This window comes from Salvelinus namaycush, chromosome 16 (assembly GCF_016432855.1).
Source record: "Salvelinus namaycush isolate Seneca chromosome 16, SaNama_1.0, whole genome shotgun sequence".
Taxonomy (NCBI): domain Eukaryota; kingdom Metazoa; phylum Chordata; class Actinopteri; order Salmoniformes; family Salmonidae; genus Salvelinus; species Salvelinus namaycush.
Window position 1 is genome coordinate 46,718,469 of NC_052322.1, and position 25,407 is coordinate 46,743,875.

Below are 25,407 nucleotides of genomic sequence, written 5' to 3' on the forward strand. Positions count from 1 at the left end.
CGAGTCGTGGTCTCAGTGACCTTCGAGTCGTGGTCTCAGTGACCTTCGAGCCGTGGTCTCAGTGACCTTCGAGCCGTGGTCTCAGTGACCTTCGAGCCGTGGTCTCAGTGACCTTCGAGCCGTGGTCTCAGTGACCTTCGAGTCGTGGTCTCAGTGACCTTCGAGTCGGGGTCTCAGTGACCTTCGAGTCGTGGTCTCAGTGACCTTCGAGTCGGGGTCTCAGTGACCTTCGAGTCGGGGTCTCAGTGACCTTCGAGTCGGGGTCTCAGTGACCTTCGAGTCGTGTTCGCAGTGACCTTCGAGTCGTGGTCTCAGTGATCTTCGAGTCGTGGTCTCAGTGACCTTTCCCATGCAATGGTTAACAACTTGGTAAAAAATATATATATTTTATTTTACAAATGTTATTCTGGTGAATAACATTTTTGTTTGGTTAATTTATTAATTTATGAAACTGATCTATCCCCTCTTTACTTGCTTAGTAATTAGTTCTTCAGTTACAACACAGGGAATTGGAGACTCATTGTGTGTGTTTTCATTCTACTGGTGCCTACAGGTGAGCATGTCAGAGGTCCTGCTATCAGAGGTCCTGCTATCAGAGGTCCTGCTATCAGAGGTCCTGCTATCAGAGGTCCTGCTATCAGAGGTCCTGCTATCAGAGGTCCTGCTCTCATCCTCCCTCTCCCATGTCTACCTTGCAGGGTGAGTTGATAACCTTCTACTACTACTGGAAGAAGACTCCTGAAGCAGCGTCGTCCAGGGCCCACCGTAGACACCGTCGCCAGCCTGTGTTCCGACGCATCAAGACACGCACCGCCTCCACCCCCGTCAACATCCCGTCTAGACCACCCTCCTCAGAGTTCTGTAAGTGGTCCACTAACCCTCCACCCCCGTCAACATCCCGTCTAGACCACCCTCCTCAGAGTTCTGTAAGTGGTCCACTAACCCTCCACCCCGTCAACATCCTGTCTAGACCACCCTCCACCCCCGTCAACATCCCGTCTAGACCACCCTCCACCCCCGTCAACATCCCGTCTAGACCACCCTCCTCAGAGTTCTGTAAGTGGTCCACTAACCCTCCACCCCCGTCAACATCCCGTCTAGACCACCCTCCTCAGAGTTCTGTAAGTGGTCCACTAACCCTCCACCCCCGTCAACATCCCGTCTAGACCACCCTCCTCAGAGTTCTGTAAGTGGTCCACTAACCCTCCACCCCGTCAACATCCCGTCTAGACCACCCTCCTCAGAGTTCTGTAAGTGGTCCACTAACCCTCCACCCCCGTCAACATCCCGTCTAGACCCCCATCCTCAGAGTTCTGTAAGTGGTCCACTAACCCTCCACCCCCGTCAACATTCCGTCTAGACCACCCTCCTCAGAGTTCTGTAAGTGGTCCACTAACCCTCCACCCTCGTCAACATCCCGTCTAGACCCCCATCCTCAGAGTTCTGTAAGTGGTCCACTAACCCTCCACCCCCGTCAACATCCCGTCTAGACCACCCTCCTCAGAGTTCTGTAAGTGGTCCACTAACCCTCCACCCCCGTCAACATCCCGTCTAGACCCCCATCCTCAGAGTTCTGTAAGTGGTCCACTAACCCTCCACCCCCGTCAACATCCCGTCTAGACCCCCATCCTCAGAGTTCTGTAAGTGGTCCACTAACCCTCCATCCCGTCAACATCCTGTCTAGACCACCCTCCACCCCCGTCAACATCCCGTCTAGACCACCCTCCACCCCCGTCAACATCCCGTCTAGACCACCCTCCTCAGAGTTCTGTAAGTGGTCCACTAACCCTCCACCCCGTCAACATCCTGTCTAGACCACCCTCCACCCCCGTCAACATCCCGTCTAGACCACCCTCCACCCCCGTCAACATCCCGTCTAGACCACCCTCCTCAGAGTTCTGTAAGTGGTCCACTAACCCTCCACCCCCGTCAACATCCCGTCTAGACCACCCTCCTCAGAGTTCTGTAAGTGGTCCACTAACCCTCCATCCCGTCAACATCCTGTCTAGACCACCCTCCACCCCCGTCAACATCCCGTCTAGACCACCCTCCTCAGAGTTCTGTAAGTGGTCCACTAACCCTCCACCCCGTCAACATCCTGTCTAGACCCCCCTCCTCAGAGTTCTGTAAGTGGTCCACTAACCCTCCACCCCCGTCAACATCCCGTCTAGACCACCCTCCTCAGAGTTCTGTAAGTGGTCCACTAACCCTCCACCCCCGTCAACATCCCGTCTAGACCCCCATCCTCAGAGTTCTGTAAGTGGTCCACTAACCCTCCACCCCGTCAACATCCTGTCTAGACCCCCCTCCTCAGAGTTCTGTAAGTGGTCCACTAACCCTCCACCCCCGTCAACATCCCGTCTAGACCCCCCTCCTCAGAGTTCTGTAAGTGGTCCACTAACCCTCCACCCCCGTCAACATCCCGTCTAGACCCCCATCCTCAGAGTTCTGTAAGTGGTCCACTAACCCTCCACCCCCGTCAACATCCCGTCTAGACCACCCTCCTCAGAGTTCTGTAAGTGGTCCACTAACCCTCCACCCCGTCAACATCCCGTCTAGACCACCCTCCTCAGAGTTCTGTAAGTGGTCCACTAACCCTCCACCCCCGTCAACATCCCGTCTAGACCCCCCTCCTCAGAGTTCTGTAAGTGGTCCACTAACCCTCCACCCCGTCAACATCCCGTCTAGACCACCCTCCTCAGAGTTCTGTAAGTGGTCCACTAACCCTCCACCCCCGTCAACATCCCGTCTAGACCACCCTCCTCAGAGTTCTGTAAGTGGTCCACTAACCCTCCACCCCGTCAACATCCCGTCTAGACCACCCTCCTCAGAGTTCTGTAAGTGGTCCACTAACCCTCCACCCCCGTCAACATCCCGTCTAGACCCCCATCCTCAGAGTTCTGTAAGTGGTCCACTAACCCTCCACCCCCGTCAACATCCCGTCTAGACCCCCATCCTCAGAGTTCTGTAAGTGGTCCACTAACCCTCCACCCCCGTCAACATCCCGTCTAGACCACCCTCCACCCCCGTCAACATCCCGTCTAGACCACCCTCCACCCCGTCAACATCCCGTCTAGACCACCCTCCACCCCCGTCAACATCCCGTCTAGACCACCCTCCTCAGAGTTCTGTAAGTGGTCCACTAACCCTCCACCCCCGTCAACATCCCGTCTAGACCACCCTCCACCCCCGTCAACATCCCGTCTAGACCACCCTCCACCCCCGTCAACATCCCGTCTAGACCACCCTCCTCAGAGTTCTGTAAGTGGTCCACTAACCCTCCACCCCCGTCAACATCCCGTCTAGACCCCCATCCTCAGAGTTCTGTAAGTGGTCCACTAACCCTCCACCCCCGTCAACATCCCGTCTAGACCCCCCTCCTCAGAGTTCTGTAAGTGGTCCACTAACCCCCCATCAACATCCCGTCTAGACCACCCTCCTCAGAGTTCTGTAAGTGGTCCACTAACCCTCCACCCTCGTCTAGACTACCCTTGACCACCCTCCTCAGAGTTCTGTAAGTGGTCCACTAACCCTCCACCCCGTCAACATCCTGTCTAGACCACCCTCCTCAGAGTTCTGTAAGTGGTCCACTAACCCTCCACCCTCGTCTAGACTACCCTTGACCACCCTCCTCAGAGGAATGGATTTGAAATTAGTAATTTTTTTTCTCAACTGGTACAGTTTTGTATTACTGTGTAGGAGGGATCAACCTTTAATAATACATGTTTACTTACCACTGTTAATGTGACAACATTGTATTGTTAAAGTTGAAGAGTTATTTCGGTACTTTTGCATGGAAACTCGTTTTTTTATTTAGAAACGTGTATTCTGTTCTCCAGTAGACCTGAGTTCAGCCAGTGAAGATGACTTGGACAGTGAAGACAGTGAGCAGGAGCTGAAGGGTTACGCCTGCCGACACTGTTTCACCACCAGTAAGTACCATCATCTCTGTGTTATCCACACACACACACACACACACACACACACACACACACACACACCATCACAGCGACCTGGCGTGACAGTCGTCGTGGTATGTGATCCGTTTAAATCCCACCTCGAACTGAGACGGGGCTGTGGGCTGTATGAGTCCTCTCTCTCCCTGTCGAGCTGTGTATGAGTCCTCTGTCTCCCTGTCTGGCTGTGAATATGAATCCTCTGTCTCCCTGTGTATATGAGTCCTCTGTCTCCCTGTGTGTATGAGTCCTCTGTCTCCCTGTGTATGAGTCCTCTGTCTCCCTGTGTATGAGTCCTCTGTCTCCCTGTGTATATGAGTCCTCTGTCTCCCTGTGTGTATGAGTCTTCTGTCTCCCTCTCTAGCTGTGTGTATGAGTCCTCTGTCTCCGTCTCCCTGTGTGTATGAGTCCTCTGTCTCCCTCTCTAGCTGTGTGTATGAGTCCTCTGTCTCCCTGTGTGTATGAGTCCTCTGTCTCCCTCTCTAGCTGTGTGTATGAGTCCTCTGTCTCCCTCTCTAGCTGTGTGTATGAGTCCTCTGTCTCCCTGTCTCGCTGTGTGTATGAGTCCTCTGTCTCCCTCTCTAGCTGTGTGTATGAGTCCTCTGTCTCCCTGTGTGTATGAGTCCTCTGTCTCCCTCTCTAGCTGTGTGTATGAGTCCTCTGTCTCCGTCTCCCTGTGTGTATGAGTCCTCTGTCTCCCTGTCTAGCTGTGTGTATGAGTCCTCTGTCTCCCTGTCTCGCTGTGTGTATGAGTCCTCTGTCTCCCTGTCTAGCTGTGTGTATGAGTCCTCTGTCTCCGTCTCCCTGTGTGTATGAGTCCTCTGTCTCCCTGTCTCGCTGTGTGTATGAGTCCTCTGTCTCCGTCTCCCTGTGTGTATGAGTCCTCTGTCTCCCTGTCGAGCTGTGTGTATGAGTCCTCTGTCTCCCTGTGTGTATGAGTCCTCTGTCTCCCTGTCTCCCTGTGTATGAGTCCTCTGTCTCCCTGTGTGTATGAGTCCTCTGTCTCCCTCTCTAGCTGTGTGTATGAGTCCTCTGTCTCCCTGTCTCGCTGTGTGTATGAGTCCTCTGTCTCCCTCTCTAGCTGTGTGTATGAGTCCTCTGTCTCCCTGTCTAGCTGTGTGTATGAGTCCTCTGTCTCCCTGTCTCGCTGTGTGTATGAGTCCTCTGTCTCCCTCTCTAGCTGTGTGTATGAGTCCTCTGTCTCCCTGTGTATGAGTCCTCTGTCTCCCTGTGTGTATGAGTCCTCTGTCTCCCTCTCTAGCTGTGTGTATGAGTCCTCTGTCTCCCTGTCTCGCTGTGTGTATGAGTCCTCTGTCTCCCTCTCTAGCTGTGTGTATGAGTCCTCTGTCTCCCTCTCTAGCTGTGTGTATGAGTCCTCTGTCTCCCTGTCTCGCTGTGTGTATGAGTCCTCTGTCTCCCTGTCTCGCTGTGTGTATGAGTCCTCTGTCTCCCTGTCTAGCTGTGTGTATGAGTCCTCTGTCTCCCTGTCTAGCTGTGTGTATGAGTCATCTGTCTCCCTGTGTGTAGTGATATTTATGAGTCCTCTGTCTCTCTCAGCCTCTAAGGACTGGCACCACGGTGGCAGAGAGAACATCTTGTTGTGTACAGACTGTCGTATCCACTTTAAGAAGTACGGTGAGCTGCCTCCCATCGAGAAGCCAGTGGACCCGCCCCCGTTTATGTTCAAACCCGTCAAAGAGGATGAGGATGGACTCAGCGGCAAGCATAGCATGAAGACCCGACGCAACAGAGGATCGGTACGACTCCCTCTCTATCGCTTTCTCTCTGTCGTTCTTCTCTCTCTCTTTTCTCGCTTTCTCTTTCTCTCTCGGTGCTCTTTCTTCTCTCTCTTTCTCTCTCTGTGCTCTTTCTTCTCTCTCTTCTCTCTCTTTCTCCTCTCTCTCTTTCTCTCTCTGTGCTCTCTCTTCTCTCTCTCTCTGTTTCTCTCTCTGTGCTCTTTCTTCTCTCTTTCTCCTCTCTCTCTTCTCTCTCTTTCTCCTCTCTCTCTTCTCTCTCTCTCTCTCTTTCTCTCTCTGTGCTCTTTCTTCTCTCTCTCTTCTCTCGCTCTCTGTGCTCTTTCTTCTCTCTCTCTTCTCTCTCTTTCTCTCTCTGTGCTCTTTCTTCTCTCTCTTCTCTCGCTTTCTCTTTCTCTCTCTGTGCTCTTTCTTCTCTCTCTCTTCTCTCTCTTTCTCTTTCTCTCTCTGTGCTCTTTCTTCTCTCTCTTCTCTCTCTTTCTCTTTCTCTCTCTGTGCTCTTTCTTCTCTCTCTTCTCTCGCTTTCTCTTTCTCTCTCTGTGCTCTTTCTTCTCTCTCTCTCTTTCTCTCTCTGCTCTTTCTTCTCTCTCTCTCTTTCTCATTTCTTGTTGTCTCTTTCTTTCTCTATAATCATGTTTCCATCCATAGTTTTTATACGAGTAAAGTCATACTGTATACAAAAAAAATCACCACAGCTGTGATGGAAACAGGAAGTATAGGTACAGTTTTATAAATGCAGACAGATCATTTGTTAGTTCGACAAGGTGGGATATTTTTGTGTCGGTAAAATAAATGTGGGAAATGTCTTTATGCGCCAATATTGATATAATAACCATCGTATCGAAGTAAACTTGGAGTCACGCGATGACGTGTGGTCTTGTCACTATGACTCGTCTTGAAAGTATACAGTAGAGGTCGACCGATTATCATTTTTCAACGCCGATACCGATTATTGGAGGAACAAAAAATATATATATTTTTAGATATGTATATATATTTGTAATAATGACAAATACAACAATACTGAATGAACAATGAACACTTTTATTTTAACTTAATATAATACATAAATCTATTTAGTCTCAAATAAATAATGAAACATGTTCAATTTGGATTAAATAATGCAAAAACAAAGTGTTGGAGAAGAAAGTAAAAGTGCAATATGTGCCATGTAAGAAAGCTAACGTTTAAGTTCCTTACTCAGAACATGAGAACATATGAAAGCTGGTGGTTCCTTTTAACATGAGTCTTCAATATTCCCAGGTAAGAAGTTTTAGGTTGTAGTTATTATAGGAATTATAGGACTATTTCTCTCTCTACCATTTGTATTTCATATACCTTTAACTATTGGATGTTCTTATAGGCACTTTAGTATTGCCAGCCTAATCCCGGGAGTTGATAGGCTTGAAGTCATAAACAGCGCTGTGCTTCAAGCATTGCTAAGAGCTGCTGGCAAACGCAGTAAAGTGCTGTTTGAATGAATGTTTACGAGCCTGCTGCTGCTGCCTACCACCGCTCAGACAGACTGCTCTATCAAATCATAGACTTAATTATAATATAATAAACACACAGAAATACGAGCCTTAGGTCATGGCTTGCACAGAACGCAAGAGAAGTGACACAATTTCCCTAGTTAAAAGAAATTCATGTTAGCAGGCAATATTAACTAAATATGCAGGTTTAAAAATATATACTTGTGTATTGATTTTAAGAAAGGCATTGATGTTTATGGTTAGGTACGATTATGCTTTTTTCGCGAATGCACTTGTTAAATCATCCCCCGTTTGGCGAAGTAGGCTGTGATTCGATGATAAATTAACAGGCACCTTATTGATTATATGCAACGCAGGACAAGCTAGTTAACCTAGTAATATCAACCAGGTGTAGTTAACTAGTGATTATGTGAAGATTGATTGTTTTTTATAAGATACGTTTAATGCTAGCTAGCAACTTACCTTGGCTCCTTGCTGCACTCGCGTAACAGGTAGTCAGCCTGCCACGCAGTCTCCTCGTGGATTGCAATGTAATCGGCCATGATCGGCGTACAAAAAGGCCGATTACCGATTTGTTATGAAAACTTGAAATCGATTAATTAGGGCCGATTTAACCGGTCGACCTCTACTATACAGTTTATTAGTTTACAGATTAAATAAGTTCTGATGAACTTCACAGGGGGGTGAAAGTGCAGTGATCTTGATGCTCCTTTCTAATAAATATCGAGGGTCTTATTCTAGTGACATGATGATTGATGCTTGACTGACCCCAAAAAATATTTTCACTCTTATCCATAATAATGTCATCATGTAGACTAGCCTACCCGTACTGTATCTGAGAGCTGTTGGCTAGAGCGCAGGCACCAAGACTAGAGTAGACACATTTGCTATTTAACTCAACAATTTTTGTGACAAAACTATCTGTAGAGTTGAAAATGTGATAAACACATTGAACTTTTAGATTTTTTTTTATTCGGTAAATTAAAAACTGAGGAGAAAAGGTACATTGTTCACGACGTCGTCACTGCAACAAGTCCATTTGGTGGAAAACAAACCTAGCTTCTCTCTCGTCTCCGTGTGTGTAGATGTCGACGCTCCGTAGTGGCCGTAAGAAGCAGACAGCCAGCCCTGATGGACGAGTGTCTCCCACCAATGAGGACCTCCGGTCTAGTGGCCGTACCTCCCCCTCCGCAGCCTCCACAGACAGCACTGACAGCAAGACAGACCCCATGAAGAAACCCAGCAAGGTAGAGTACACACACAGATGCAGCGTTTACACAGACACACACACAGATGCAGCGTTTACACAGACACACACAGGATCACTCACAGGACAGGATCCATCACAGGAGAGGACAGGATCACTCACAGGACAGGATCACTCACAGGACAGGATCACTCACAGGACAGGATCACTCACAGGGCAGGATCACTCACAGGGCAGGATCACTCACAGGACAGGATCACTCACAAGGCAGGATCAATCACAGGGCAGGATCACTCACAGGACAGGTTCACTCACAAGGCAGGATCAATCACAGGGCAGGATCACTCACAGGACAGGATCACTCACAGGACAGGATCATGAGTGTTTAGGTCCTTAGCCATTCCCTCTCATTCGACTCTGTACCAGGTGAATCTGTATGAAAGCCTGATTCCCTCTCATTAGACTCTGTACCAGGTGAATCTGTATGATTCCCTCTCATTAGACTCTGTACCAGGTGAATCTGTATGATTCCCTCTCATTCGACTCTGTACCAGGTGATTCTGTATGAAAGCCTGATTCCCTCTCATTAGACTCTGTACCAGGTGAATCTGTATGATTCCCTCTCATTAGACTCTGTACCAGGTGAATCTGTATGATTCCCTCTCATTAGACTCTGTACCAGGTGAATCTGTATGATTCCCTCTCATTAGACTCTGTACCAGGTGAATCTGTATGAAAGCCTGATTCCCTCTCATTAGACTCTGTACCAGGTGAATCTGTATGATTCCCTCTCATTCGACTCTGTACCAGGTGAATCTGTATGATTCCCTCTCATTCGACTCTGTACCAGGTGAATCTGTATGAAAGCCTGATTCCCTCTCATTCGACTCTGTACCAGGTGAATCTGTATGATTCCCTCTCATTAGACTCTGTACCAGGTGAATCTGTATGAAAGCCTGATTCCCTCTCATTCGACTCTGTACCAGGTGAATCTGTATGATTCCTTCTCATTAGACTCTGTACCAGGTGAATCTGTATGATTCCCTCTCATTAGACTCTGTACCAGGTGAATCTGTATGATTCCCTCTCATTCGACTCTGTACCAGGTGAATCTGTATGATTCCCTCTCATTAGACTCTGTACCAGGTGAATCTGTATGATTCCCTCTCATTCGACTCTGTACCAGGTGAATCTGTATGATTCCCTCTCATTCGACTCTGTACCAGGTGAATCTGTATGATTCCCTCTCATTCGACTCTGTACCAGGTGAATCTGTATGAAAGCCTGATTCCCTCTCATTAGACTCTGTACCAGGTGAATCTGTATGATTCCCTCTCATTAGACTCTGTACCAGGTGAATCTGTATGATTCCCTCTCATTAGACTCTGTACCAGGTGAATCTGTATGAAAGCCTGATTCCCTCTCATTCGACTCTGTACCAGGTGAATCTGTATGATTCCCTCTCATTCGACTCTGTACCAGGTGAATCTGTATGATTCCCTCTCATTAGACTCTGTACCAGGTGAATCTGTATGATTCCCTCTCATTCGACTCTGTACCAGGTGAATCTGTATGAAAGCCTGATTCCCTCTCATTAGACTCTGTACCAGGTGAATCTGTATGATTCCCTCTCATTAGACTCTGTACCAGGTGAATCTGTATGATTCCCTCTCATTAGACTCTGTACCAGGTGAATCTGTATGAAAGCCTGATTCCCTCTCATTCGACTCTGTACCAGGTGAATCTGTATGATTCCCTCTCATTAGACTCTGTACCAGGTGATTCTGTATGAAAGCCTGATTCCCTCTCATTAGACTCTGTACCAGGTGAATCTGTATGATTCCCTCTCATTCGACTCTGTACTGATTGGAATTGACAGTAATAGTATGCTATTATTGATTGATTGATTGATTGTCTTCAGAAGATCAAGGAGGAGTCTCCTATGAAGTGTGCCAAACGCCAACGAGAGAAAGGAGGAGCCTCAGACACCGAGGACACGGACAACAGGACAATCGCCAAAAAGTCCAAGACCCAGGTGACTTAGCTACTACGTCTCATACCAGAGAGTTTCTGTTGGGTAGCTACATGTGTTGAGAGATAGTGTCTGTCTAGCTCTGGGCTTGTAGTATGGAAATGAGGGGGGGGGGGGGGGTGTATCCACAAAGACTTTTAGAGTAGTCCTGATCTAGGATCAGTTTTGCCTTTAAAATCATAATGAATAAGACCTGGTGGGGGACTGATCCTAGGTCTGTTATTATAGTGCTAATACCAAGCCTTATTCTTCTCTTCGTGTATATTCAATTTGCCTCCGTTGTAATGAGATGTGTACACCACAACCATTCACGCCTCGACTTCTGTCTTTCCATTCTCTGTTCCACAGCAGCTGGGTCGGTCCGACTCGCCGTCGGAATGCGAAGGAGAGGGCGAGAGCTCCGACGGGCGTAGCGTCAACGAGGAGTGTAGCAGTGACGCTAAAGACATTGACCAGGACAACCGCAGCTCTTCGCCCTCCATCCCCAGCCCCCGGGACGGGGAGAGTGACTCGGACTCCTCCGCCCAGCAACAGCTGCTTCTACTGCAGAGGAGGGAGAGAGAGAGGGAGGGACAGTCACAGCACCCTCCGGTTATCCAGTCCTGTCAGCCAGGGACCTCTGGTGGTCGCTCCACCACCCCACCATTACCTCCCACGTCCTCCTCAGCCCCCTCACTGGTCCCCCAGGTGTCCCCCTCTCCCTCCGCACCCCCCACTTCCCTTCCACTGCAGCTACCACCTCCCGTGCCCCAACAGGCCGGCCCCCTCTCTCTCATCCAATCAGGGGCGTCCATCCACCCCCAGAGGCGGCCCTCTCCCTCGCCTCATTCTCCGCTGCAGGGGATGTCTCAGGCTCCACCCCCAGGACTACCAGGCTCCACCCAGTCGCTACCTAGCGCGCTCCACGGCCCACAGCCCCACCCATCATCCATGCCCCACCCACTTCAGGTTGGCCCCTCCCACATGCCCCACCCCCACTCCCTCCCCCCTCAAGGCTTCCCATTGGGCCCCCAGTCTCAGGTCCCGCCCTCACCACTGCCTCTCGGGCAATTGCAGCAGCCGCCCCACAGGGTCCACACGCCCCCCAGCCAATCGTTGTCCCAGGGTGGATCGTCCAATCAGCTGCCCCGCGAGCAGCTCCTACCCCATGCCCCCTCCATGTCTATGCCCCACATCAAGCCCCCTCCCACCACCCCCATCCCCCACATGCCCAACCGCGACCCCCAGTCCCACAAACACGGGCCTCCACATCTTTCGGCGCCCCCCTTCCCCCAGATGCCCTCCAACCTGCCCCCTCCGCCCGCCCTCAAACCCCTCTCCTCCCTGTCCACCCACCACCCTCCCCCGGCCCACCCTCCTCCCCTTCAGCTCATGCCCCAGGGCCCAGGCCAGCAGCTCCAGCCTCCACCAGCCCAGCCCCCTGTCCTCACCCAGTCCCAGAACCTCCCCCTTTCAGAGAGAGGCAGCCAGCACCACCCTCCCCCTCCTCTACCTCTCTCCGGACCATCGCAATCCACCCACCCCCACACACCCCAACAGCCCCCGTTCCCTCCTCACCCCTTCAACCCTGTCCTGCCCCCCTCCTCCGCTGGCTGCCCTCCCTCGTCCTCGTCTCTACCACCAGGCTTCCAGCCTCCCTCCTCCTCCTCCTTCTCCATGCCCCTCACCGCCTCCGCCGTTCCGCCTGTACACATCAAGGAGGAACCTCTCGACGAATCAGAGGAGCCCGAGAGCCCTCCGCCCCCTCCACGGAGCCCCTCCCCCGAGCCTACCGTCGTCAACACGCCCAGCCATGCCAGCCAATCAGCACGGTATGCCCTGACACACACACACGCACACAGTCAGAACACACACACACGCACACTGTCAGAACACACACACACACGCACACAGTCAGAACACACACACACACGCACACAGTCAGAACACACACACACGCACACAGTCAGAACACACACACACACGCACACAGTCAGAACACACACACACGCACACTGTCAGAACACACACACACACACACACAGTCAGAACACACACACACGCACACAGTCAGAACACACGCACACAGTCAGAACACAAACACACACGCACACTGTCAGAACACACACACACACGCACACAGTCAGAACACACACACATGGACCACTGTATGGACCACACCATTCTGTATGGACCTCGCTTTGTGCACGGGGGCATTGTCATGCTGAAACAGGAAAGGGCCTTCCCTAAATTTTTGCCGCAAAGTTGGAAGCACAGAATCATCTAGAATGTCATTGTATGTTGTAGCGTTAAGATTTCCCTTCACTGGAACTAAGGGACCCGAACCATTATAAACAGCCCAGACCGTTATTCCTCCTTCACCAAACTTTACAGCTGGCACTATGCATCAGGGCAGGTAGCCTTCTCCTGGCATCCGCCAAACCCAGATTCGTCCGTCAGACTGCCACAAGGTGAAGCGTGATTCTTCACTTCAGAGACAGTGTTTCCGCTGCTCCAGAGTCCAATGGCGGTGAACTTTACACCACTCCAGCCAACACTTGACATTGTGCATGGTGATCTTAGGCTTGTGTGCGGCTGCTCGGCCATGGAAACCCATTTCATGAAGCTCCCGACGAACAGTTCTTGTGCTGACGTTGCTTCCAGAGACAGTTTGGAACTCGGTAATGAGTGTTACAACCGAGGACAGATGATTTTTACCCGCTGCACACTTCAGCACTCGACGGTCCCGTCCTGTGATCTTTTGTGGCCTACCACTTCGCGGCTGAGTCGTTGTTGCTCCTAGACGTTTCCACTTCACAATAACAGCACTTACAGTTGACTGGGGCAGCTCTAGCAGGGCAGAAATTTGACGAACTGACTTGTTGGAAAGGTGGCATTCTGTGACGGTGCCACGTTGAAAGTCACTGAGCTCTTCAGTACGGGCCATTCTACTTCTGTTTTTTGTCTATGGAGATTGCATGGCTGTGTGCTCGATTTTTATACACCTGTCAGCAACGGGTGTGGCTGAAATAGACGAATCCACTAATTTGAAGGGCTGTCTACATACTTTTGTATATATAGTGTACTCCTCAGCACCCACCGACCGATCCCACAGGTGAAGAAGCCAGATGTGCAGGAACGGGGTCTGTGGTTGTGAGGCCTATTGGATGTACTGCCAAAATCTAACAACCGTTGGAGGCGGCTTATGGTAGAGAAAATAACATTAAGTTCTCTGGAAACAGCTCCGTTGGACATTCCTGCAGTCAGCATGCCAATTGCACGCTCCCTCAAAACTTGAGACTTCTGTGGCAAAACTGCACATTCTGGAGTGGCCTTTTATTGTCCCCAGCACAAAGTGCACCTGTGTAATGATCATGCTGTTTAATCAGCTTCTTGATATGCCACATCTGTCAGGTGGATGGATTATCTTGGCAAAGAAGAAATGCTCAGTAACAGAGAAACGTAATTAGAGAGAAATATGCTTTTTGTGCGTTTTTGAACAAGCATGGGAAACAGTGTTTAAACCCTTTACAATGAAGATCTGTGAAGTTATTTTGATTTTTACGAATTATCTTTGAAAGACAGAGAGTCCTGAAAAAGGACGTTTGTTTTTTTGTTCCAATAACGTCCAATGTGGTCTAAAGATGCATATGATTCTGAGTCATTCTAAGAATGATTCTCTGCATAGCTTGCTATTAGATTTATTTATCACATTTTCTATGTTGATGTTTTTCTTTTCAATCATGATTTACAAATTTGAAGAAAAGTTTTTCAAGAAGAATATTAATGATTTCATGAATACAAGTCCATATGAGAACTGTGATGTTAGCAAGCTGTGCAGGGGGTGTCGAACTCATTTTGCCAAGGGCCACATTTGGTCTTCACTGAGGTCCGGAGGGCGGCCCACGTGCCAGATGTTTGGCACCCCTGATTTTGTGTGTATTTCCATGAAGTATTGTTGGCTAAACTGTACATCCTTACTATACAGTGCATTTGGAAAGTATTCATACCCCTTGACTTTATCCACATGTTATGTTACAGCCTTATTCTAAATTTGATTAGATTATTTTTCCCCCTCATCAATCTACACACAATAATGACAAAGCAAAAACAGGGTTTTTAGAATTATTTGGAAATGTATTAAAAATAAAATAGACACTTTGCTACGGTTGATAATTTACTACAACTTGATTGGACATGATTTGGAAAGGCACACACCTGTCTATATAAGGTCCTACAGTTGACAGTGCATGTTAGAGCAAAAAAAACAAGTCACGAGGTCGAGGGAATTGTCCGTAGAGCTCCGAGACAGGATTTTGTCGAGGCACAGATCTGGGGAAGGGTCAACAACACATTTCTGCAGCATTGAAGGTCCCCAAGAACACAGAGGCCTCCGTCATTCTTAAATGGAAGAAGTTTGGAACCACCAAGACTCTTCCTAGAGCTGGCCGTCCGGCCAAACTGAGCAATCGGTGGAGAAGGGCCTTGGTCAAGGAGGTGACCAAGAACCGGATGGTCACTCTGACAGAGTTCCAGAGTTCCTCTGTGGAGATGGGAGAACCTTCCAGAAGGACAACCATCTCTGCAGCACTCGACCAATCAGGCCTTTATGGTAGGGTGGCCAGACGGAAGCCACTCCTCAATAAAAGGCACATGACAGCCTGCTTGGAGTTTGCCAAAAGGCACCTAAAGGACTCTCAAACCATGAGATGTTTTTTAGTTGCAGGAACTGGGAGACTAGTCAGGATCAAGGGAAAGATGAACAGAGCAAAGTACAGAGAGATCCTGGATGAAAACCTGCTCCGGAGCACTCAGGACCTCAGACTGGGCCGATGGTTCACCTTCCAACAGGACAATGACCCTAAGCACATAGCCAAGACAAAGCAAGAGTGGTTCCTGAATGTCCTTGAGTGACCCAGCCAGAGCCCGGACTTGAACCCGAACGAACATCTCTGGAGAGACCTGAAAATAGCAGTGCAGTGACGCTCCCCATCCAACCTGACAGAGGTTGAGAGGATCTGCAGAGAAGAATGGGAGAAACTCCCCAAATACAGGTGTGCCAAGCTTGTAGCGTCACACCCAAGAAGACTCAAGGTTGTAATCGCTGCCAAAGGTGCTTCAACAAAGTACTGAGTAAAGGGTCTGAATACTTATGTAAAAGTGATTTTTTTTAATACATTTGCAGAATGTATTCTTAACCTGTTTTCGCTTTGTCGTTATGGGGTATTGTGTGTAGAATAAGAAAACAATTACAGCAATTTTAGAGCTAAGGCTGTAACGTAACAAAATGGCTGTAACGTAACAAAATGGCTGTAACGTAACAAAATGGCTGTAACGTAACAAAATGGCTGTAACGTAACAAAATGGCTGTAACGTAACAAAATGGCTGTAACGTAACAAAATGGCTGTAACGTAACAAAATGGCTGTAACGTAACAAAATGGCTGTAAAGTAACAAAATGGCTGTAGCGTAACAAAATGGCTGTAACGTAACAAAATGTGGCAAAAGTCAACGTCTGAATCCTTTCCGAATGCACTGTACATCGTGTATATCCATGAAGTATTGTCAGCCAAACTGTACATCCTTACCATATATTAATGTGTATTTCCATGTTTTCCATTGTTTGTCAATAGGTTCTACAAGCACCTGGACCGTGGCTACAACACGTGTGCTAGGACAGACTTCTATTTTACTCCTCTGGCTGCTTCTAAACTGGCCAAGAAGAGAGAAGAAGCACTGGAGCGGGCCAAGAGGGAGGCCGAGCAGAAAGCCCGGGAGGACAAGGAGAGGGAGAGGGAGAAGGAACGAGAGAGGGAACGGGAAAGAGAGAAGGAACAGGAGAGAGCTGCGGTGAGTGTTTTGGTGTAGTTTGTCTCCATCTCAGCACCACCCCGACATCAACATATGTGAAAATTGAGAGTTTCTTTGTTTTGTAGTAAAAAAAATGGAGGTAGATACGTTTTTCCAATGACATAGAAACGCCCCATTTTCAGAACTGTTGTTGTTGTCGTGGTGCTGGAGTTGAAATGTTGTAACCTGTTACAACCTATTATAACCTCCTTATAACCTGTTACAACCACCTTAAACCTATTATAACCTGTTACAACCACCTTAAACCTATTATAACCTCCTTATAACCTATTACAACCACCTTAAACCTATTATAACCTCATAATGTTTATAACCTTTTATTACCACCTTAAACCTATTATAACCTCCTTATAACCTGTTACAACCACCTTAAACCTATTATAACCTCCTTATAACGTTTAACCTTTTATTACCACCGTATAACCTGTTACAACCTATTATAAGCTCCTTATAACCTGTTACAATCACCTTAAACCTATTATAACTTCCTTATAACGTTTATAACCTTTTACAACCTATTATAAGCTCCTTACAACCTTCTTAAAGGTTATAATAGGTTGTAAGGTGGTTATAATGTGGTTATGAAAGGTAAACGTTATGAGGTTATAAGGAGTTATAACCTATTATAACCTGATAACGTTTACAACCTTTTATTAGGTTGTAAACCTTACAACCCATTATAACCTGTTACAACCACCTTACATCCTATACCTTTCTAACAACTTGTTATACCCTCTTTATAATATGTTATAACCTCCCAGTGTGTGTAACCTCTGCACATATCTCTCTCTCTCTCTCTCTCTGTTCCAGAAAGCCTCAAGTTCGTGTCATGACGGCCGTATGGGTGACCCCCAAATGGGTGGCTCCGCCCACATGCGTCCTCCCTTCGACGGCCCCCCTACCTCCATCGCCGCGGTGCCCCCCTACATCGGGCCCGACACGCCTGCCCTTCGCACCCTCAGCGAGTATGCCCGCCCCCACGTCATGTCCCCGACCAATAGGAACCACCCCTTCTTCGTCTCCCTCAACCCCAACGACCCCCTGATGGCCTATCACATGCCTGGCCTCTACAACGCCGACCCGGGCATGCGGGAGCGCGAGCTGCGAGAGCGGGAGATGAGGGAGAGAGAGATGAGGGAGAGGGAGCTGAGAGAGAGGATGAAGCCTGGGTTCGAACACAAACCCCCGGAACTAGAAGGCATGCACCCCTCGGCTAACCCCATGGAGCACTTCGCACGACACGGGGCCATCTCCTTACAATCCATGGCGGGACCGCACCCCTTCGCCTCCTTCCACCCGGGTCTCAACCCCCTGGAGAGAGAGCGTTTGGCGTTGGCCGCGGGACCCCAGCTCAGACCAGACATGAGCTACCCGGAGCGGCTGGCGGCGGAGAGGCTGCACGCCGAGAGGATGGCGGCGGTGGCCAACGACCCTATCGCCAGGCTTCAGATGTTCAACATCACGCCTCATCACCACCAGCACTCCCACATCCACTCACACCTGCACCTGCACCAGCAGGACTCCCTGCACCAAGGTCACGCTAATCCCATAAAACAATACTCTAAATACTGGATGCAAATACTGCAATAGTCTTCAAAATAACTTGTTAACTGTAGCTAGTCGATTACTATATTAGCAGCCTTGATGGCACTAACTCTGGTACAATTCTTCTAATCCTATCAAACGTCTGTAGCATGCAGTGACCGATAATAATCTGTTCTTACCTGTTTATAATGACATTAGAATAATTGATCAGTCTGATGTATTGTTTATAATGACATTAGAATAGTTGATCAGTCTGATGTATTGTTTATAATGACATTAGAATAATTGATCAGTCTGATGTATTGTTTATAATGACATTAGAATAATTGATCAGTCTGATGTATTGTTTATAATGACATTAGAATAATTGATCAGTCTGATGTATTGTTTATGATGACATACATTAGAATAATTGATCAGTCTGATGTATTGTTTATGATGACATAGATTAGAATAATTGATCAGTCTGATGTATTGTTTATGATGACATAGATTAGAATAATTGATCAGTCTGATGTATTGTTTATGATGACATAGATTAGAATAATTGATCAGTCTGATGTATTGTTTATGATGACATTAGAATAATTGATCAGTCTGATGTATTGTGATGAGCTATATGTATAAGTGTACACTAACCATGTGGTGTTCTGACTCTGTGCAGGCGGTGGTGAATGTCTTGTGTGCCCTCCAGGTTCTGGGGGGCACCCCCTCGTAGACCCCCTGGCAGGAGGCCCCCACCTTGCCCGCTTCCCTTACCCGCACGGCGCAATCCCCAACTCCCTCCTGGGACAGAATCCACACGAACATGAGATGCTACGACACCCCGTCTTCGGTAAGAACCTCAACCAACAACATGACAATATCAGACCTATTTTCACACTGCCGAGCCGTTCTGAGCCGAGCCGTACTGAGCCGAGCCGTGCTGAGCCGAGCCGTACTGAGCCGAGCCGTACTGAGCCGAGCCGTACTGAGCCGAGCCGTGCTGAGCCGTACTGAGCCGAGCCGTGCTGAGCCGAGCCGTGCTGAGCCGTACTGAGCCGTGCCGTACTGAGCCGTGCCGTACTGAGCCGAGCCGTGCTGAGCCGTGCTGAGCCGTACTGAGCCGTGCTGAGCCAAGCCGTACCGAGCCGTGCTGAGCCGTACTGAGCCGAGCCGTGCTGAGCCGTGCCGTACTGAGCCGAGCCGTGCTGAGCCGTGCTGAGCCGTACTGAGCCGTGCTGAGCCAAGCCGTACCGAGCCGTACTGAGCCGTGCCGAGCCAAGCCGTACTGAGCCGTGCTGAGCGAAGCCGTACTGAGCCGAGCCGTACTGAGCCGAGCCGTGCTGAGCCGAGCCGTGCTGAGCCGTACCGTGCTGAGCCGTGCTGAGCCGAGCCCTGCTGAGCCGAGCCGTACTGAGCCGTGCTGAGCCGAGCCGTACTGAGCCGTGCTGAGCCGAGCCGTACTGAGCCGTGCTGAGCCGAGCCGTACTGAGCCGAGCCGTGCTGAGCCGAGCCGTGCTGAGCCGAGCCGTGCTGAGCCGTGCTGAGCCGAGCCGTGCTGAGCCGAGCCGTACTGAGCCGAGCCGTGCTGAGCCGAGCCGTACCGTGCCGAGCCGAGCTGAGCCGAGCCGAGCTGAGCCGAGCCGTACTGAGCCGAGCCGTACTGAGCCGTGCTGAGCCGAGCCGTACTGAGCCGAGCCGAGCCGAGCCGTGCCGAGCCGAGCCGTGCCGAGCCGAGCCGTGCCGAGCCGAGCCGTGCCGAGCCGAGCCGTACTGAGCCGTGCCGAGCCGAGCCGTACTGAGCCGAGCCGTACTGAGCCGTACTGAGCCGAGCCGTGCTGAGCCGAGCCGTACTGAGCCGAGCCGAGCCGTACTGAGCCGAGCCGTGCCGAGCCGAGCCGAGCCGTGCCGAGCCGAGCCGTGCCGAGCCGAGCCGTACTGAGCCGAGCCGTGCTGAGCCGAGCCGTACTGAGCCGAGCCGTGCTGAGCCGAGCCGTACTGAGCCGTGCCGTGCCGAGCCGTGCCGTGCCGAGCCGTGCCGTGCCGAGCCGTACTGAGCCGTACTGAGCCGAGCCGTACTGAGCCGTGCCGTACTGAGCCAAGCCAAGCTAAGCTGTGCCGAGCTGGCTTGGTCACACAAATCATAGTTGCTGGAACAGGGCAATGTCAAAAGAAAATATCCGAGCCAGAGCAGGTTTTGGGTCAACGCTATAGTGTAACGAGGGATTTATCTACCACAGTGGGATCTCTATTCGTAGTGAAGCCCGTTGTCCTGATCCTGTTGCCTTCCTGTCTCCAGGTACTCCGTACCCCCGGGACATTCCTCCCCAGATGTCTGCAGCCCACCAGCTCCAGGCCATGCATGCCCAGTCTGCAGAGCTGCAGCGGCTAGCTATGGAACAGCAGTGGCTGCACGGACATCACCACATGCACGGTGGCCCACTTCCTGGACAAGAGGATTATTACAGGTCAGAGACACACGGAGACACCTACTGAACAACACGCCTACTGAACAACACGCCTACTGAACGACACGCCTACTGAACGACACGCCACCTGAACGACACGCCACCTGAACGACACACCACCTGAACGACACACCACCTGAACGACACACCACCTGAACGACACACCACCTGAACGACACACCACCTGAACGACACACCACCTGAACTACACCACCTGAACTACACCACCTGAACAACACACCACCTGAACAACACACCACCTAAACGACACACCACCTGAACGACACACCACCTGAACGACACGCCACCTGAACGACACGCCACCTGAACGACACACCACCTGAACGACACACCACCTGAGCGACACGCCTACTGAGCGACACGCCTACTGAGCGACACGCCTACTGAGCGACACGCCTACTGAGCGACACGCCTACTGAGCGACACGCCTACTGAGCGACACGCCTACTGAGCGACACGCCTACTGAACGACACGCCTACTGAACGACACGCCTACTGAACGACACACCACCTGAACGACACGCCTACTGAACGACACACCTACTGAGCAACACAGACACATTTGAAAACACTTAACCAGACACACACACATTCATTACAAACACATTGACAGACGTGGGCCTAGACCGACCTAGACAGCATCGGTCCTTAGATGGGATTAAAAATAAGAATAACTTCATTAAATTACAAAACCAATATTAAACATAACATAATATGGTTCATCTGTGGTTATAAATTCTTGTTGCTAATTTAAAAAGATTTTCATTTGTGTGATTTCTGTAAGATCATGCAGACGATTCAAGTGATCTCGAGTTCCAGAAATGGACTCCTTTTACAGAAAAACCTGATGGCAAGTGATGTTTTACCTTAAGAACTAACTAACTCTGCACTTTGCATTTTCAGAGAATGTGACCCCATCGGGTCTATATATATATATATATATAGACTGATTGTAGTCACTGTTTTATATGGGTTGTGGAGCAAGTCTCTATTGACATTTTTTAAGATTGCATTGGGCAAATTATAGACATGTTTCTTAGCGATTATACTGCGGTGATGAAATGTTTAAATGCGCGCTTGTACAACAGCTTTGTTCCAGGTTCTCCAGCTTGTGATCGACTTGTAATACAATATAGCGCCTGTGAGAATATCAGTGTGCATATAAACCTTGGCAGGGGCATTTTTTGTTGTTTTATTTTTTAACTTGGACAAGTGAAGTTAAAGAAGAGTGGCGACGCTAACGTGTTTTTTTGTTGTTGTTTTGTGTTTTGTGTTTTAGCCGCCTGAAGAAGGAAAGCGACAAGCAACTGTAACTGACCGATGGGGACGCAGAGACACGCAGGAAGTTGCCTAGGACATAGGAAGTAGTTACAGAACAGTCAGTCAATCAAAGGAACCCAACCTCTGCTTCTCCAAAAAAACACAATTCTCCTTAAAAAACCACAGAAGAAGGGTTGTTCTATCGTCTGTTTTCTTTCCCTGTCCGTTGGGGGGCGTCTGTTTTTCTTTTTCCCCCCCTAAAAACATTGAGAAAGACTTTGTTTGGTGTAACTATAGCGACGACGACGACCTCGAGACTGCATGAAAACTCCTGTAAAACTCCCACAACGTGTTTTTCTTAGGTGGTAGAAACGCCAGACACTTTGTCACTGTGCTAGTCGACGGATAAAGACGAAGGAGTGAGTAAGCAACCTTGCAGATATTATACGGAAAGATCCAGAACAAAGTGCTATCTTATTTTAATACATCGTTGGAGGTTTTCATAATTTTTACGAAAAGCTGCAGCATGGCGTTTTTTGAGTCTGTAAATAGTATATCTATATATATATACACATACATATATATATATATACATATAATTATTATTATTGTTACTAGGTGTGGACTCGGAACCAAGTCATTTCTAAACCTCCAATATGTTATTGTGTTCTGAAGCATTATTCCATGTTTTAACGGGGGGGGGCAGACGATGGTTCCAGACACCGATAATTATACACCCCTTAACAAGCACCTTATTGGCTAACAGAATGCCTGAACTCACTGTGTTGTTGAGGTAATGATTTGACACTTGAAGAGGAGTCACTGAGGCATCTATGGATCAGCATACTCTCCTCTCCTGTCCTCTCCTGCCCTGTCCAGCCCTGCCCTGTCCTGCCCTATCCAGCCCTGCCCTGTCCTGCCCTATCCAGCCCTGCCCTGCCTGTCCTGTCCTGCCTGTCCTTTCCTGTCCTGCCTGTCCTATCCTGTCCTGCCCTATCCAGCCCTGTCCTGCCTGTCCTTTCCTGTCCTGCCTGTCCTTTCCTGTCCTGCCTGTCCTTTCCTGTCCTGCCTGTCCTTTCCTATCCTGCCTATCCTGCCTGTCCTGTCCTGCCTGTCCTGTCCTGCCTGTCCTATCCTGTCCTGCCCTATCCAGCCCTGTCCTGCCTATCCTGCCCTGTCCTGCCTATCCTGTCCTGCCCTATCCTGTCCTATCCTGTCCTGCCTGTCCTTTCCTGTCCTGCCTGTCCTGCCCTATCCTGTCCTATCCTGTCCTGCCTGTCCTTTCCTGTCCTGCCTATCCTGTCCTGCCCTATCCTGTCCTGCCTGTCCTTTCCTGTCCTGCCTGTCCTGTCCTGCCCTATCCTGTCCTATCCTGTCCTGCCTGTCCTATCCTGTCCTGCCTGTCCTTTCCTGTCCTGCCTGTCCTGTCCTGCCCTATCCTGTCCTATCCTGTCCTGCCTGTCCTTTCCTGTCCTGCCTATCCTGTCCTGCCCTATCCTGTCCTGCCCTATCCTGTCCTATCCTGTCCTGCCTATCCTGCCCTGTCCTGCCTATCCTGTCCTGCCCTATCCTGTCCTATCCTGTCCTGCCTATCCTGTCCTGCCCTATCCTGTCCTATCCTGTCCTGCCCTGTCCTTTCCTGTCCTGTCCTGCCCTATCCTGTCCTGCCCTATCCTGTCCTATCCTGTCCTGCCCTGTCCTATCCTGTCCTATCCTATCCTGTCCTGCCCTGTCCTGTCCTGCCCTGTAGTTTACAAGCCCCTGATGCAGACACCATCTAAAGCACTCAAAAGAAGACTGGATTAAATCCTTCAAAAGAAGACTGGATTAAATCCTTCAGCGCTTTCAATTGGTTTTGACACTCGACTTCAGTATTGACTCAACAAAATTAAGATCGTTTTTTTTTTTTTTAAGATTAGGCAGATATTTAACCGGGTTTCACGTTTTATTTTAAAAGGTTTTAAATTATCGTTAACAAAAAGTGTATCTTTGTGTATCTAAACTACGCGACATGGCTTTTTAAAATGTGTTCTGACTGTGGGTGAGGGGAGTTGTACAAAAGTTGCTAGAGGTTACCAAAGGTGGTGGTTACGATTAGTATTTTCCTCCCTCGACCTGGTCAAGTGGTCCCGGCGTCCTCCCTCTACCTGGTCAAGTGGTTCCGGCGTCCTCCCTCGACCTGGTCAAGTGGTCCCGGCGTCCTCCCTCTACCTGGTCAAGTGGTTCCGGCGTCCTCCCTCGACCTGGTCAAGTGGTTCCGGCGTCCTCCCTCGACCTGGTCAAGTGGTCCCGGCGTCCTCCCTCGACCTGGTCAAGTGGTTTCGGCGTCCTCCCTCGACCTGGTCAAGTGGTCCCGGCGTCTTCCCTCTACCTGATCAAGTGGTCCCGGCGTCCTCCCTCTACCTGGTCAAGTTGTCCTGACTGCTACAGTTGGAAACCTATCAGATCGTCCTCCAGAGCAGTGTGCTGTGCTGCCATATTCACTGTGACACTAAGGGGCCTAGCTACATGGGAGGTGGGTCCAGTGCTGGGACCAGACACTAACGGGGCCTAGCTACATGTGAGGTGGGTCCAGTGCTGGGACCAGACACTAACGGGGCCTAGCTACATGGGAGATGGGTCCAGTGATGGGACCAGACACTAACGGGGCCTAGCTACATGTGAGGTGGGTCTAGTGATGGGACCAGACACTAAGGGGCCTAGCTACATGGGAGATGGGTCCAGTGATGGGACCAGACACTAACGGGGCCTAGCTACATGTGAGGTGGGTCTAGTGATGGGACCAGACACTAAGGGGCCTAGCTACATGGGAGGTGGGTCCAGTGCTGGGACCAGACACTAACGGGGCCTAGCTACATGGGAGGTGGGTCCAGTGCTGGGACCAGACACTAACGGGGCCTAGCTACATGGGAGGTGGGTCCAGTGCTGGGACCAGACACTAAGGGGCCTAGCTACATGGGAGGTGGGTCCAGTGCTGGGACCAGACACTAACGGGGCCTAGCTACATGTGAGGTGGGTCTAGTGATGGGACCAGACACTAAGGGGCCTAGCTACATGGGAGATGGGTCCAGTGCTGGGACCAGACACTAACGGGGCCTAGCTACATGGGAGGTGGGTCCAGTGCTGGGACCAGACACTAACGGGGCCTAGCTACATGGGAGGTGGGTCCAGTGCTGGGACCAGACACTAAGGGGCCTAGCTACATGGGAGGTGGGTCCAGTGCTGGGACCAGACACTAAGGGGCCTAGCTACATGGGAGATGGGTCCAGTGATGGGACCAGACGGGAGGTGGGTCTAGTGATGGTACCAGACACTAAGGGGCCTAGCTACATGGGAGGTGGGTCTAGTGATGGGACCAGACACTAACGGGGCCTAGCTACATGGGAGGTGGGTCCAGTGATGGGACCAGACACTAACGGGGCCTAGCTACATGGGAGGTGGGTCCAGTGATGGGACCAGACACTAAGGGGCCTAGCTACATGGGAGATGGGTCCAGTGATGGGACCAGACACTAAAGGGGCCTAGCCACATGGGTCCAGTGCTGGGACCAGACACTAAAGGGCCTAGCTACATGGGAGGTGGGTCCAGTGATGGTACCAGACACTAAGGGGCCTAGCTACATGGGAGGTGGGTCCAGACACTAGGCAGTAAAGATGTAATGTCCAACCCACCGCCTGTCCTGTCAACCCACCGCCTGTCCTGTCAACCCCCACCTGTCCTGTCAACCCCCACCTGTCCTGTCAACCCCCAGCTGTCCTGTCAACCCCCAGCTGTCCTGTCAACCCACCGCCTGTCCTGTCAATGTCCTGTCAACCCCCAGCTGTCCTGTCAACCCACCG

At 50.2% G+C, this 25,407-nt stretch overlaps 1 protein-coding gene across 12 annotated transcripts in view; it reads left to right on the plus strand.

Moving 5' to 3' along the window:
• Positions 1-22,516, plus strand: part of LOC120061508 (arginine-glutamic acid dipeptide repeats protein-like) — a 348,162-nt gene extending 325,646 nt beyond the window's left edge. For 3 of the 12 annotated variants that reach the window (XM_039011389.1, XM_039011393.1, XM_039011394.1), the window contains 11 exons: positions 699-861; positions 3,840-3,932; positions 5,514-5,713; positions 8,289-8,450; positions 10,332-10,445; positions 10,791-12,253; positions 16,055-16,271; positions 17,103-17,826; positions 18,502-18,672; positions 20,119-20,287; positions 21,588-22,516. In XM_039011389.1, the coding sequence (XP_038867317.1) occupies positions 699-861; positions 3,840-3,932; positions 5,514-5,713; positions 8,289-8,450; positions 10,332-10,445; positions 10,791-12,253; positions 16,055-16,271; positions 17,103-17,826; positions 18,502-18,672; positions 20,119-20,287; positions 21,588-21,621 (3,510 nt within the window). In that variant the 3' untranslated portion in view covers positions 21,622-22,516. Of the gene's footprint in view, positions 1-698; positions 862-3,219; positions 3,262-3,413; positions 3,451-3,558; positions 3,579-3,839; positions 3,933-5,513; positions 5,714-8,288; positions 8,451-10,331; positions 10,446-10,790; positions 12,254-16,054; positions 16,272-17,102; positions 17,827-18,501; positions 18,673-20,118; positions 20,288-21,587 lie in introns of those variants that run through there. The other 9 variants (XM_039011392.1, XM_039011391.1, XM_039011390.1 and 6 more) reach the window with 9 other exon arrangements.
• Positions 22,517-25,407: the final 2,891 nt, after the last annotated feature.